This window comes from Miscanthus floridulus, chromosome 2 (assembly GCF_019320115.1).
Source record: "Miscanthus floridulus cultivar M001 chromosome 2, ASM1932011v1, whole genome shotgun sequence".
Classification (NCBI taxonomy): domain Eukaryota; kingdom Viridiplantae; phylum Streptophyta; class Magnoliopsida; order Poales; family Poaceae; genus Miscanthus; species Miscanthus floridulus.
This window is the reverse complement of record NC_089581.1, coordinates 174,551,971-174,566,714: the sequence shown is the minus strand read 5'-3', so window position 1 is coordinate 174,566,714 and position 14,744 is coordinate 174,551,971. Positions and strand designations below refer to the sequence as shown.

The 14,744-nt window shown below is 41.9% G+C and overlaps 1 protein-coding gene and 1 pseudogene across 1 annotated transcript; one reads left to right on the top strand and one right to left on the bottom strand.

The window, feature by feature from the left end:
* Positions 1-1,872: 1,872 nt before the first annotated feature.
* Positions 1,873-9,215, bottom strand: LOC136540748 (bifunctional riboflavin kinase/FMN phosphatase-like). The gene is made up of 11 exons (XM_066532760.1): positions 9,055-9,215; positions 8,554-8,684; positions 8,258-8,444; positions 7,878-8,008; positions 7,720-7,789; positions 7,565-7,630; positions 5,069-5,223; positions 4,879-4,974; positions 2,651-2,802; positions 2,495-2,578; positions 1,873-2,398 (listed from the first exon to the last, which is right to left on the bottom strand). The coding sequence occupies exons 2-11, from the start codon at positions 8,627-8,629 to the stop codon at positions 2,243-2,245; spliced, it is 1,173 nt and encodes a 390-aa protein (XP_066388857.1). The 5' UTR covers positions 8,630-8,684; positions 9,055-9,215; the 3' UTR covers positions 1,873-2,242.
* A 314-nt stretch (positions 9,216-9,529) lies between these two features.
* On the top strand, positions 9,530-14,355 carry LOC136537484 (G-patch domain-containing protein 1-like; annotated as a pseudogene).
* Positions 14,356-14,744: the final 389 nt, after the last annotated feature.

Sequence of the window (14,744 nt, the reverse complement as noted above, 5' to 3'; positions counted from 1 at the left end):
ATCCCTCCATCTCCGCGATGTGATCCTCGCGATGTCGCCGCACGACCATCCGAAATCGTATCGCGATCGCCAGAATTTCCATCTTCGACCAACGCACGCCGCACGAGCGTCCCGGTACGATGCATGGCTTTGTGGCTCAACCAGCGAACCCCGGATTTTGTGGCGTAATCTGGAAACCTCCCTCGACGTCCTCCCACCGTGTAGCCAGGTACAGTAGACGTACACCACACGATCGCCTGTCCCTCGAACGCAAGCCTCGATCCGCCCTTCTCCGCCCCCACGGTTCTTCGGAACGGCATCCTATCCTCGTTCTTCACTTGTCGCCGCATGTATCTTGTCTCCACCTGTCACCTACAACCACAACCTGCCGAGAAATACGTCACACGCACACCGTGTTGTCAATCGCTCATCACCAAGGTGCTAGCACACCGGCATCTCACCTCCTAGGGGCGGCGAGCGTCCAGGCGTACGTATGAGCACGTACCAGCAGCCATGGCACGGGTCACGTACGTACCAGCGGCAAAGTACCGAGCAGCACGGGTCACGTACGTACGAGCGGCACGGCAAAACATCAGAATGGCAAAAGGTCCATTGAGGTGACAAATACACGGAGGAATGTTAAAAAAGGGAGAAAATACACATAATGTCAAGAAAATCAAGAGTCTAACAATTAGATGACTGTTTTTACGAAATCGACGTTTAAAGTTCTAAAACTGCGAAGCACAACGATTGAAGTCCTAAATATACAATTTTCTCCACTTGTAGGGCCTGATCCTATATAGATAGATCCATCATCCATGGTCAAAACGACTAAACGAGGACGAAATATCGGGGACGAGAACTTTTCGTTGATTTGGACGGGATGCATGGTCTCATTCCTTCAAATCCTCCCCTTTCATGCTATACTACTATACATGAGTACATGACACGTCACTACTACTACGAACTCGCTCTCCCATTGGACTTTGACGGATGGGACATGGACACAACCACAAGCACAGGAGTGGAGAGTGTGGAGGTCGCTGCTGAAGGGTGAAGGCTTTGCACGGCTATATGCTCCGTGCAACCTGCAATCATCGGTGCCAGCATGAATGGACTCACGATGTCGCCGGTCACCGTGACTCCGGGAGACCGTCCACATACTAGTGTCTGCTTATATGTATCACACAATCTTTTTTTAAACATATAAATAATCTGTTTTTCACCATATGGGAAGATACATAAGAAAGCAGAGTGCTAACGTCATCGTTTTGTGTGTGAGACTAAAATGACAAATGAATGAGACTCGAGTATCACTACACTTCCAAAATTCTTTCCACAATCAAATGCATAAATTCGGTAATCAACACGAGTGCACAACTGCAGACCATCTCAGTATTCAACTTTCAACACCCACCTTTTTTCTTCTGAAGGGTACCAAATCACCTCTTTGAGAAACACCCATATAGTGCCAATTTCAATTAACACAGCTTCCGAGAAGTGGCAATAACTGGCTAAGGCGTTAGTTCCTCCTCTAAAGTTTACTTCTTATCCCATCGAATTTTTAACACAAGCATAGAGTATTAAATATATACTAAAAAATAACTAATTGCACAGTTTGCAACTAATTTACGAGACAAATCTTTTATGCCTAATTAGGACATGATTTAACAATGTGGTGCTACGGTAACACATATGCTAATGATGGATTAATTAGGCTTAATAAATTCGTCTCGCGGATTACTGACATATTCTGTAATTTATTTTTTTATTAGTATCCGAACACTCCCATGCGACACCCTCATGTGACACTCGACGTGACACCTCAAAACTTTACGCCCTGAATTTAAACAAGGCCTAATCTTTGTTTTTTTTTTTGAACGGGTCAGCAGGGGAGACCTGTACCTATTTGTTATATAATATTTTAAACAGAGATTACAACAATGTATAGTACAGCATACAAGGCTTTTAAGCTCAAAAAATGAAAAGGGGTTCGTCTAACTGTAACTCTCTAGTCACATACTGATAGACCCATTCAAACTTTGCTTGGCAACAACTGGCTAAGCTCAACAAGATTCCAATCGTTTCTGCATCAACACCAATGCATTTCCCTCTATACGTTCGTCGCATGTGAGACGCTTGCAGTTGCGGGTAATTGTATCTACTTTTGTGAAAGACAAAATGTTTCGCTTTCTTTTATGATCAAGTTATTAGTGTGTTTTTGCCCCCCTGCAGGGCCGCCTCACTTGGAATTCTGCTCAGCCTAGCTGCCATCACTAGCACTTCCTTGCTGCAAAGGATTTCTCAGATATTCTGAGTCTTTGTACCTGGCATATATCGGCAAGTCCAGTGCCTTCTCTGCTATTTTTCCATCCTCGTGAATCCTCTCTATCAAACTCTCGAGCGACGGAAAGTTGGCCTAAGAATTTCAAAGGGATGCCACAAGTCAGGTACATGCATTCCAACTCATGGAACAGTTGTTGCTGCTAGTATAAAATCTGTTTGGCCCTCTTACCTCGGGTCTGATGTAGCCAACAATGGCAAGGCGCAACTCCTCACCATAGAAGTCCTCATCAAAATTATGAAGCAACCAAGGTTCCTGCAATGGAAGCCTTTTATTTAGAACAAAGTATAGAATGAACATAGGAATGACTGTGTAAAGAACACTCACCACTGTCTTCTCAGTGTTGTCGAAATATGGGTTCCAGCCAATGCTCATAACCATCTTATATATACCACGTGTTGAAAGTCCAGCCCAGCCAAAGTATACTCCAGATGTATGCTCTGACACTACGTCGGCAAAGTTCTCTGCGGGTAAATTGGCTACAGTATAAAAACAAAAACATCAGTGCTCTAGATGAAAACCTGAGTATAGTAGTATCAAATAAACAAATATGAACTCCTACAGAATAGTAGAATACAACGCAAAATGACCCAGATTAAGAACAGACAGCATAACATATAAAGTTCAAAGCGAACCATTAGGCCCTGTTCGCTTGAACTTATCAGCCCGGCTTATCAACCATGATACAGTGTTTTTCTCTCACAACAAAACAGCATCAGCCGGCTTATCAGCCACATAAACCATCAGCCGAGTACAATTCTTGAACAATAAAGTTCAAAGCGAACCATTAGGAAACAGAATGATGTCACATCGCCCAACCTGGTACATGAGAGCAGCAAATATATATCGTTTTGGTGAATCCTCCCCCTTTTCCAACACGTAAGTCTTTTTTGTTTTGTCCTAAGTCAATCTTCTCTAGTTTTAACCAAATTTGTTAAAAACATATTTAAATGCATTATGCATATATTTCATGATGGATTTGATTAAACTAATTTGAAGTTGTAGATATTTTGACCAAGTTTGTTAAAAACATATTAACATCTATAATACCTAATAAATGCACTATGTATGCTTCCAACAAAGGAATTTAAATCCGAGAGAGGTGGCTGGATTATGCAAGGATGACATCCTACAATACAGATTGGCAACGAACATGTGACATGAAGCAAGGGCTTTGCATCAGCCATGAGTTCTGTTGTATGTCGGGAGTCGCAGTTGGTGTTAGTTGGTCTGGACAGTTTGCAATGTTTTTTTTTTTTGACGGTCAACGGGGGGAGGCGTTCCCCACCTGATTTATTTGATTATAATGGCTCCGAACGGCCTCATAATGTACAGATATTGCTTATAGAAACACCGAGGTGGTTACAATTTTCCTAAGCGATTAAAGCAGCCTATGGTCCAATGTTTCAGCCCTGGCTTGTTCTAGCCATTTCTAAGATATGGCACCATACGTCGGTGACTTGCTTTTTCTTTCTTGGAAGTCTGAACCTCCATTGTTCTGCAGCAATCTTGCAGTTTATTAGCACCTGATCAACAGAAGTGGATTCTTGTCTGAAGATTTTTCCGTTCCTGGCCTTCCACAGGTGCCAGCAACCCAGCGCTATGAAGGCAGAGAACTCATCAGTGGGTATGCCTCCAGTCGTTGAGATGGTATGTAAGGATTCAGTTGTGAGTTGCATCATTTCTGGTAGATGAAGCCTCTACCAGAGCAGAGTCGCAATGGGGCAGCCGTTGATTATGTGCGCCGGTGTTTCGTCGGCCTCGTTACATACCTCACAGGTTTTATCATCCAGTATTCTCTTGGTGTGTAGCACCGATCGTGCATGGATTTTTCCTTGAACTAGAAGCCACATGAAAAGCTGCACTCTAGGCGGTGCACGGTTGTCCCAGACGAACTTAGCCCTGAGGTCATTCGGTTGGCCCTTGGCTTTCAGTAGTTTATAAATAGCACCACTGTTCAGTAGTTTGCAATGTTTTGATCCCGTTTTCCGTTTTCTGTTGCTAGCTTTAGTCGAGTGGTTTCTTTTCTCTGAGTTTTGAGTGTGGCTGTCTAGTTGTATAATGCTTTTTTGTAACACCCCTTCTTTTTCCTTTTCTATCGTCTAATAAAATCTGCGGCAAAGCTTTTGCCGTCCTTTCTAAAAATAAATAAATGCACTATGTGCATATTTCATGGTGGAGTTGACTAAACTAATTTGATGTTGGTGATTTTTCTACAAACATAGTCAAAGTCAGAAGTTTGACTCAGCACAAAACTAAAACGACCTACATTATGGATCGTAGGGAGCATAACATAAAAGGGGCAGCTATCTATATATTCAAGAAGTATGACCAAATAATGTCCATTACAGATTGGGGCCTGTAAACCAGCATGAAACCATTGGTCTATCATATAGTGTCAGCACATTTCCTACTGGTATCTTGTTGTCTAGCAACTTTCTTAGTGAGGCAAAATGCTGAACTGGTTCAAAAGTAAAAGCTAGTTACGGAAGCAACTGAAATGGCCCATTCAATGAAACAAAAAATGAGATTCTAAACAGCTGCATGTAACCTACCTGTTGGTATTCCTAATACTTTAGAACCACGGCCAAATCCTTTGATCACAGGTCCTCTGATAAACCATGGTTCTATTGGTAACGTATCTTCAATCCCTGCACAGAAAACTTATTCATAGATAAGCTAAAAGAATACATATGTTCTCTGAATGAACAAAAGTAATAGACAAGCTCAAGAGTTGGAACATACAATCATTAAATGGTGGCAAACCCCACTTCTCAGGCCTTACGTCAAGGAGGGAATCGATCACCTCATCAGCTGAACTGAACTCAGCAGTCTTTTTGGGTACTGAAGGTACAGCTATGACATGCATTCCCGCAGCTTTTCCAGCTGCAACACCTGGCCTAGCACAACCATTATTTACAGTGTTAGAGGTAATTTCTTCACGAAAGTACTTCATCCTACATCATATTTTGAACCAGTAAAAGGAACGGTCATCAGGAAAAAATACAGATGCTACATGTGATGTCAGCTCAGAACTATACATGTATAGGGAAGAGAAAATAAACAGCTACTTCTTCTGGTGACATGCATGACTGTGTATTTTTCTTCTTGAATACGCAAAATATTTGTGTATCATTTCATTAATACCTATAAGAGAGGAGAAAATACAAGGGTGCTCTAAAAATCTAGAAGAGAGGCAGCCACAGGAAAAAAAGGTGACCAGCTACCCCAGAACTAAAATCACACGCCTCATGTAAATGCCCTGACCAGGTGGTCTTGGAGATCTTTAGCTCCAGCCAAGCACCAGAGGACACACTCATCTGCCACTACCTGTAGGATTGTCATAAAATTTGACCTCACACTATTAAAAACAGTCATTCCGGTGCTTCCATATTTCCCATGCCACTAGGATGTTTTTTCTTTTCTTGAAGTTTCATTGATAGATAGAAAAAATGATCCGACTACAGGCTGCTTACTAGGATCATTAGTGAATTGAGACCTTTCCTGATATCCTTTGGCAATGTTTTTTAGTGCTTGACACCAACAACTTGAAAATCTACTGGTGTTGGCCTGAAGCGTCCAGAAGATCAATTGCAACTTCTGAAAAACCTCAGTCCAGACCTGGCAGGCCCAAACACAGGAGACAAGGAAGTGTTGGATGGATTCTTCAGCTTGATCGCAAAGAGGGCAGACAGCCGGATGAGGAAGGCCACGCTTGGCAAGGCGATCAGCAGTCCACCATCAAGTTTTCACCGCAAGCCAAAATTATGCAGATTTGCTGTTGCACTCCCCAGATTTTATGAGCTTCCAGCGGTACTGACAATGTTTTCTGATCGTCCGATTAATCGTGATTAATCGCGAGATTAATCGGTACTTAGCACTTGATTAGGCCCTCCGATTCGATCAGAGCGATCAGAAACCTGATCGTCCGATTAATCGTCGATTACTCGCGATTAATCGTCCGATTAGGTCTCTTTGCCGATCAGCACTAAATAGGCAGATGGGCTACTTCAGTTTACTGGGCTATATTTATTTGGGTCAGGCCCATTAGGGTTTCTCTTATATACCTCACCCCCACTGTTTCTCTCCTCAGTCCTCAGTACTCCTCACTCCCGCTGTGTGTGCAGCTGAGCTCCATCTCTTCCCTGCTGCGTGCATCTCACTCCCTCCTCCCTCCCTTCCAGTTCCAATCCAAGTAGCCCATCCGTGGATCTTCCTTGCTGCTTGCTGCTTCCTCCTCCCTTCTGCTGCAGGGTCGCCTATTCTCTTCCCCACCTGCAGGCTGCAGGTCCAGGGAGCACGAAGATGAGCTCCTCCTCTGAAGGTGAGTCATTAAATCGGCTTTGTTCTGTCATTTCTGTCCATCTCCTTTCCTCTGCACTATGCTCAAATCTTGATGCTTTGTTTCTTTGGCTCTTTGCTGAACTTGCGTAGATGAAAATCGAAGGTGGCAGCTTGCAGTGGAAGTCATCATGCCTGGGCCTAATCCTGAAGGAGGTGCTGGTGCAAGCTCATCAGTTGCATCAGGTGGTGCTGGTTCAGCATCCTCAGCTGCTCCAGATGTTTCAACCCTTGTAGTATATGGTATATTATATATATATATATATATATATATACCATACATATATGATATATACTTATATAGTCCTGCTATATGCTGGACGATTATATGGACGATTAGACCGATCAGAGGTCGATTAATCGTCCTGATCGTCCTAATCAGTACCAGACCGATTAGGAACGATAAGCCGATCAGAAAACATTGGGTATTGATCCAACACTCCCTGCTGCAAGATCGAACCATAGGCCAGCACCCAGATGTAAAGATACAGATACTCCCGTAGGACTGCAACTGCCAACACGGTGCATTCTGTAACCCTAAAATGCACCATGGTAAACATTTTTTTTGTCACTCGTTAAAATCTCGCATGTTTGCACAAGTACGTCCAAAACATGGTTTTAGTAGCCTTCCTATGTTTCAGGTGGGAAGAGGGCACATAATGTTTTTTCTGAAGAGTATATCATATATAGCATATGGGAATGGGTGCTAGGGTTATGAACTTATAATCATGGAATCGACTCGATCATCAGATTATAAGTTCATTCCATACCGGACCAGATCATGCACATTCTTATTATGAGAAGGGGTCATTCGAGCCTATGGAAATAGGATACTCTGTTTACATAGAAATCCCTACGTCCTTACATTCTATTTAGTAAGTTACAGAAGGAAAAACTTACAAGGAATCCTCGATTACTAGGCAATTTGAAGGAGTGGCGTTCATTCTTTTTGCAGCTTCCAAAAATCTGGAAGACCATCATAACAGCAGATTGGAAATAAGAAAATGAGATGAATTAAGCAAATCTGGAGTATGAGAGATGATGACATATCTTACATATCAGGGGACGGCTTCCCCTTCTCTACTTCGTCTCCACCAACAATTGCAGAGAAAGACTCCTTCCATCCTATACAAGGTAGGAACAAATTCACTAATAAATAACTTCGCCGCATAGATAGAAAAAGGAAGTGCCTAATCAAATTTTCCGGATATACCTTGATGGCAGGAAATTTTGGCCACAATGTTAGATCTTGGTGAGTTTGAAGCTAAAGCAGTAGGCACCCCATTACTCCTTAAATGTTTTATCAGCCGATTAGCTCCTGGAAGAGGTTTTATGTTGCACCACCTGCGTTATGAGGTGTAGTAAATCAAGGATATTCAGCAACTCAAAAAAGAAAAAGGAGAGAACTAACTGTCAAGGAAACAGGCATCCACATCTAGAAATGATGAAAGAATCATAAATGGATCTTATCAAGAAGATGCAGCAATACAGTCAAATACATCTAAAATCCCCCTCCCCTAAAATAGTATTTCAGCACAACTTTTGCAAACAACAAGAAAATATACAAGCACATAGAAGATCCAATGGCATTACTGTTCACTGAGCATTGGAGCAATCATTGAGAGGAACTCTGCTGTAGAGTAAGGGAGTCCATAGTCTTCTAAAACCACAGCTGCAGCTTCATAAGGTGTCTTCCCAACTAGCTTGTGAGCTTTGTTGCTATCCCACGTTTTCCCATTTTTGGCAAGAAATGTTTTTACCACCTTACTTACAATGGAACCTGCCAATTAGTACAACCAAGAAAATCAAAGTTGGCTCAGGCAAGTGAATTTAGTACACACTCACACTCTAAGCTTCAAAAAACATCAACTATAAGTGTTTTCAGCCACCTGTGTTTAAAAGGGTGCCATCCAAATCAAGAATGACATGGGAAATAAGCTGAGATATGGGCTTGGGTGCTGACATTCCAAGCACAAAACAGTTCAATGCAGCAAGAGATAAGTTATCTGGGAGGCACAACCTGAGAAATGACCAAACAGTTTAGGCATATATCACAATTGATGGCAGAACTAGAAGACACATGAGCTTAATAACTTTATGCTATATATATGGTATACTTTAGAATGCCTCAAAACGTAACCTATTCCTAAGGTTATGCCCACAAAAGACTAATTAGCTATATTAAGTTGTGTCACCCGTCCAAATTTTAGCATTGGGAGGGGGGGTGGGGGGTGGGTGGGGGGGCGCACTCATCTCAAATTCATACTGTCATGTTCACATGTCAGTGGCCTAATCGTACTGCGTGCGCTGAATGAAGCAAATTAGATCGAAAGATTTCAGATGACATATGCATTTGGCAAGAGAAAACAAGGTCCCTAGGGTATCCTTACCTTGGCAAGGGAGGCCGAGCCCCTCCGTTGTAGGAGTATGCCGACGGGGAGGGAGAGCGGCGCGGGTGAGGGAGGTCACCAGGGTTAGGACGTCGACGTTCAGCAAATCAAATCAGCACCGGCAACCAGCAGTAGCAGACGCACAGGAGGAAGGAGGCGCCGGGGTCAAAATAAATGGGGCCGATACGACCCATCGGAGCCGAGCGTTAGAAAAAGCCCACCAATAGGCATCTCCAGGCCCAGAAGGCCTATCCCGTTGGGCAGTTGCGGGCAGTTGCGGGAGTCAAGCCTCACCAACCCACCAAGCCCGAATCTCGACGTAAAAACCACGGCCTCAAAACGCCCTTCCCCGCATAGCTAGGGTTTCGCTCTCTGCCCCCTCCCCCGGGCAACTCAGGAGAGAGTGCGCGGCTGCTGCTACCCGGCGGCCCGGCGGCGGGTGAAAGCCGCGACGACCCAATGCAGAACAGGCGCCATGGCTGCCCCTGAGGCGCCCTCATGCTACGTCGGGATCGCGCGGCAGTCCGCCGCCTTCCGCCTTATGAAGCAAATGAAAAAAGTCTACTTAACCCTCCACCTTTCATATTTGGTCTACTTTACCCCCTGGGCGGTTTTCAGCGGCGGTTTTGCTACAGTAACACCGGGCCTGCTAGAGCAACGGTGGGTTTGAAAAAAAAATTCGGTGAATTTTTAAAAAATCATATTAAATCATAGAAAAATCATAATGAAAAATCTAATTTTATTGGACTCCACATGAATAGATCTACACAGTGAATATATAATACGGTATGCTTTAGTACAAATTTTTTTATAGCTTTAGATTAATTGGAAAATCTAATTTTGTCTGTAATTAATTAGAATTTATCTATAACTAAGTTATACATAGTCCAATGAGTACGAAATTTTTACTATAGTTCAAACATACAATAATTAGCATACCATAAAAATTTCACCACAATTGGACCATAGAAGCTGCAGCTATGAATTATTCCAATTAATTACAGACAAAATTAAATTTTCCAATTAATCTAAGGCTACAGTAAAAAAATTTGTACTAAAGCATACCGTATTATATATTCACTATGTAGATCTACTCATGTGGAGTACAACGAAATAAGATTTTTTATTTTATGATTTTTCTATGATTTACTATGATTTTTCAAAAATTCACCGGGGAAATTCGAACCCAACTATTACTGTAGCAGCCCGTTGTTACTGTAGCAAACATGATGTTACTGTAGCAACCCTGTTGCCAGAACCGCCGGGGGTAAAATAGACGGTTTTGAAAAATTCAGGGGGTAAAACAGACGGTTTCATAGTTGGGGGGTGAAGTAGACCATGTATGAAAGGTGGGGGGTTAAGTAGACTTTTTCCTGAAGCAAATGGTACATGATCCGACCAGTAGTGTCCTCGCGCTTCTTTTTTTGTGTTGTTGGTTGAAAAAACTGAGTGTTCTATGAGCTGGGAAAATTTGACACGCGGATTAAGGCAATCATATTTACCAGCTTTAGCCGTCAAGTTATTGCGACTTAAATAGAAGCAATAACATTTTTGTCACATGATGAGAATTAATGTGAATCAAAATAATGGAGAGGCGTGAATTATGCTGTAGTTGGTGTCTCTTGCGAATGAACTTGTTCTGATTTTTTGGAACTGCTGAGACAACAACATACATGAACGAATGAACTGCAGTTTCTGTAAATTGCTTGCTTCTCCAAGTTTTGCTGACTTTATGTGCAATTATGTTTGGTATACTTGCTCATTCTACAATGATATACACTCACTCACCCTATACTATGATAAATACTGTTTTAGGGATGGGAAGAAGGTGAAGGACTTGGCAAAGACAAGCAGGGCATAAAGGGTCATGTTAGAGTGAAAAACAAGCAGGACACACTAGGTCCACTCTCTCTTCTAGAATTCCTGGGTTTCAATACTTTCTGATTAGAGAACTTAAATGGCCGCAGCTGAGTTTGCTGATGCATGACTCTGATTTTGTATGCAGGTGTTGGTGATGATAGCCCTCGTAACAAATGGGTATATGATACCACCCAATTTGACAACATATTGAAGAAACTGAAAGTGGTACGGCAAGTAAAAGATTACCTTTCAGTTGCACCGAAGAAGTCGTTGTTTTTCTCTGCAAAAGCAGCAATCAGCTAACCCTATTCAAGAAGGTATACTTTGCACATTAGTTTTGTATTCTTGTTTTGTAATTGTTCTTAATAATTTTACCCATCTTTTTCCTTTTTTCAGAGGTTGCAGCTGTAAAAAGTGATTCGCCTGATGTCACACCAAAGAAAGACAAATGAGCAAAAGATGAAGTTACTAAAATTACTCGCCCTCAAGGAAGGTTGGTTTGGACCTAATTTTATTTGGATTCATCAACTTATTTTATTCATTTCCTGTAAGTGATAACTTCTTTTTCTCAGATACAAGAAAAGAGAGAGAGGGAAAAGTGTGAGCTCTTATTCAGCAACGGATCTTCAAGGAATACTCGTAAGGGATTTTCTTTTATCTGTGTTTGTTTCTTTTAAATAAACTGGCTATCATTAATGAGCAATTGTTTCTTGCACAGTGACACAGTGTATACAACGTGTGTATGTTTTACTAACTCTAATTTGTTAAGAGCATCTCCAAGAGCTCCTTTAAACACCTCCCTAATTGTTTTTTTTTTGGCAAAAAGAAAAAAAAGTGGCTCTCCAACAGTTTTGTATCTGAAATCTGTGAAGATAACCACTTGTTAAATCTCCCCTCCAACTCCCAGATATGTGCGTGCATTCCCCCTGTTTTTCCTCTGGCTGCCGTTGCCGGCGCCTTACCCGGCTGGGGGCTGTCTGTAGCTGCCTGGGGGGCAGGGGGCTGCCTGGGTGGCAGCAGTGGTAGGCTGGGGGCCTTCTGCGGTTGGCTGGGCAGCAGCGGGTGTTTTTTTTTAAGGAACTTTTTGAGATGTTCTGAAGGGCGGGCCTGGTGTAAGCGGTAGAGTCTTACCGTTTGTGACCGGAAGGTCCCGGGTTCGAGTCGCGGTCTCCTCGTATTGCACAGGCGAGGGTAAGGCTTGCCACTGACACCTTTCCCCAGACCCCGCACAGAGCGGGAGCTCTCTGCACTGGGTACGCCCTTTTTTTTTTTTGAGATGTTCTACTGGTGTTAAGTACTAGTCTGCTGGAAAGCACTGGATGCATTTGAATTATGTAAGGTACAAGTTGTGTTAATAATTGGCCTTGTTCAGACATCTAAAGCAACCTGTCCTGGCACAGGTACGCAAAAGTGAAGATAATTCCCAAGTGGATCAGAAACTTGAACCGACATGCTTGGATGAACCTGATCCCATCATCTGCCCGGATGCAGGTCAGTAGTTTGTTGTGTGTTTTTTTGCCCTGCCTTCAGTATTGCCTGAGCTTTTGGCCTTTTAATTCCTTATTATATTGATCTGAGTTTCCTTATGTTACCAGAATAGGATGTTTTTGGACTACTTTGTAAGATTTTAAAAAATAATGCTCTAAACTTGCCAGGGTCCGCTCATTAGCTATTGAAATCAGAGTGCTTGAAATGAAATCAGGTTGGTTATTTGATCATTTTTGTAACCAGAAATACAAGTACAACTATCAGGCTAAAACAAATCCTTTCCCGCTACAAAAAATGGATCATCTGCTCAGCATAATAATGATATCAGTTATTTAAGTTTTATTACTATATACTGTAGTCTCATCCTTGTTAGGAAGAGTCTGTGTCTGCATCTGGGCTGTGTTATTGCGCTACTGAACAATAAACCAAATGCATTCATTTGTTTCTTCTCTAATGTGTCTACAATTCTGCATCTGAGTTTTTAGTAACTCTGTTAACTCTCTGCTTTCAGTATCCCAAGCTGATGATGTGAACTGGTGGGGGCACAAATTTGGATCTGTATCAGGAGGGTTTCTAGGAGCAAAATCCCGTAAAAACAAATCTTTACGAAAAGATCCCACTAATGTCCACCAGACATTTGCGGAGGAAGATCAAGAAAATTTGTAGAATCTTGTTCAGGTTTGTATGATGCACTGTACACTGATTTCCCAAGATTAACAGTGAGCATGCTATTTCTACCTTTTGTTTTCCGAGATATGATGTTGACAATGCTCAATGTACTCTAGATGTAGTTTTAGTCTTTCAACTACAATTCTTTTCAGTGATAATTGTGTGCATTATTGCATAACATACCTGTTCATACAAACAAAATAAATAATATATACAGATTACAAAACATACATCTACATGTTCTTATGAACAAATAAATCTACCAAAATTCTTAATATATCCAACGGTCTGTAATTTGCTGCAGGATAAAGCTACTTCTGGAAAGCAGGGTCTTGGCATCAAAGGCCTGCCAATGAAAGTTGCTGGCCAACGTTGGAAGGGAAACAAAACTTCGTTTGTTGATAGTGATGATGATAATTCAGCCCAGTCCAATGAATATTCAGAAGTCGAAGAGAATGACGATGAGGAAGAACCTGCCAGTGCTTCTGAATCAATAGACACAGACAGGAATGCAGAAAAAGAATTGTTTGTGGATGCTAGACCCAAAACCAAGGTCAAGAAACTTTGCAAAAGAATACTTCGTCAGGTATAGTCTCTATATACTATATGCTGAGTGTTTCATTTGCTGTTCTCTGGTATATGATGGTTACCGACTCTTGTTCTTTTCAGGCCCCATCTCAGTCAATGAAATTGAAGGATCTTAAGGTAGCCGTTGAGGAACATTCAAATGCTGTATTCTCCAGCTTCTCATGTAGACGCGAAGCTCTGTTGTTTCTGAAGAAAAAGGTATGCATCATCACATCGGTAACTTTATCAGCAGATGGGAAGGAGCCTGCTGTCTTTCTGCCTGTTTTCTTTATACTGTATTTAGGCATGGGATCCCACTTGAGCTATCGATATGCATCATCACATCAGTACCTTTGAATGCATACGCTTTCTTATTTTGGTTGAGTAGTCATTTGCCGATGGGCTGTATTTTACACATGAGGCGTTGCATACAGCTATCATGTCTTTGTGTTGATTTCAGTTTCATCTCGTTGTGTTCTGCAGCTTCAAGGAAGCAGGAAATTCAATGTGGACGGCAAGAAAGTTCATCTCGTGTCATGAAAGCCAAGCAAATATGAATTCTTTGGGTAGCGATGCGCATTGCGTTGTTGGTGTCGAGAGCTCATATTTGTTGTTGCTCGAGGTTCCTAACAGATGTAGGAGCACATTGAGCTTGTAGTATTAGTATAGATAAGGAGGCAAACCCATCCGCACATGCGGAGGTAAAATTTTGCAAAATTTCGTGAGGTGCAGAGTTGCTAATCTGTGTGCCATTCGATGTATCTGTGGCTTATCTGTTTTGCATGATATGTACAAACTGCAAAACTATAAATTGGACTTATTGTGCTACGTATCGCTCGCAAATTATATTGCACACGTCTCGACATCGACTGATCGTCTACCAAATCCCATGTCTTTTCCAATTAATATTAGACACTTTATTTTACATGCCTGATTTTTTTGGGCAACATGTAATTTTGTCATTGTTTGATTTGACTATATATAGAAAAAAAATTATGAGTTGTCTTTTGAATTGTTAAAAATTGTTGTTTGGTAATTCAGTTGCCTAAAATATAGCAACTCTTAATATTAAATAAACGCATTTAAAGAAGAGAAATCTTCGTCTC

What these genes read in the sequence shown, in the direction of transcription:
- LOC136540748 (XM_066532760.1), bottom strand. Translation starts at nt 8,629, where the DNA reads ATGTCAGCACCCAAGCCCATATCTCAGCTTATTTCCCATGTCATTCTT. An exon ending in TGGCACCCTTTTAAACACAG is followed by an intron (nt 8,445 to 8,553) that starts GTGGCTGAAAAC and finishes ACTAATTGGCAG; the next exon opens with GTTCCATTGTAAGTAAGGTG. An exon ending in TTTGCCACCATTTAATGATT is followed by an intron (nt 4,975 to 5,068) that starts GTATGTTCCAAC and finishes TTTTCTGTGCAG; the next exon opens with GGATTGAAGATACGTTACCA.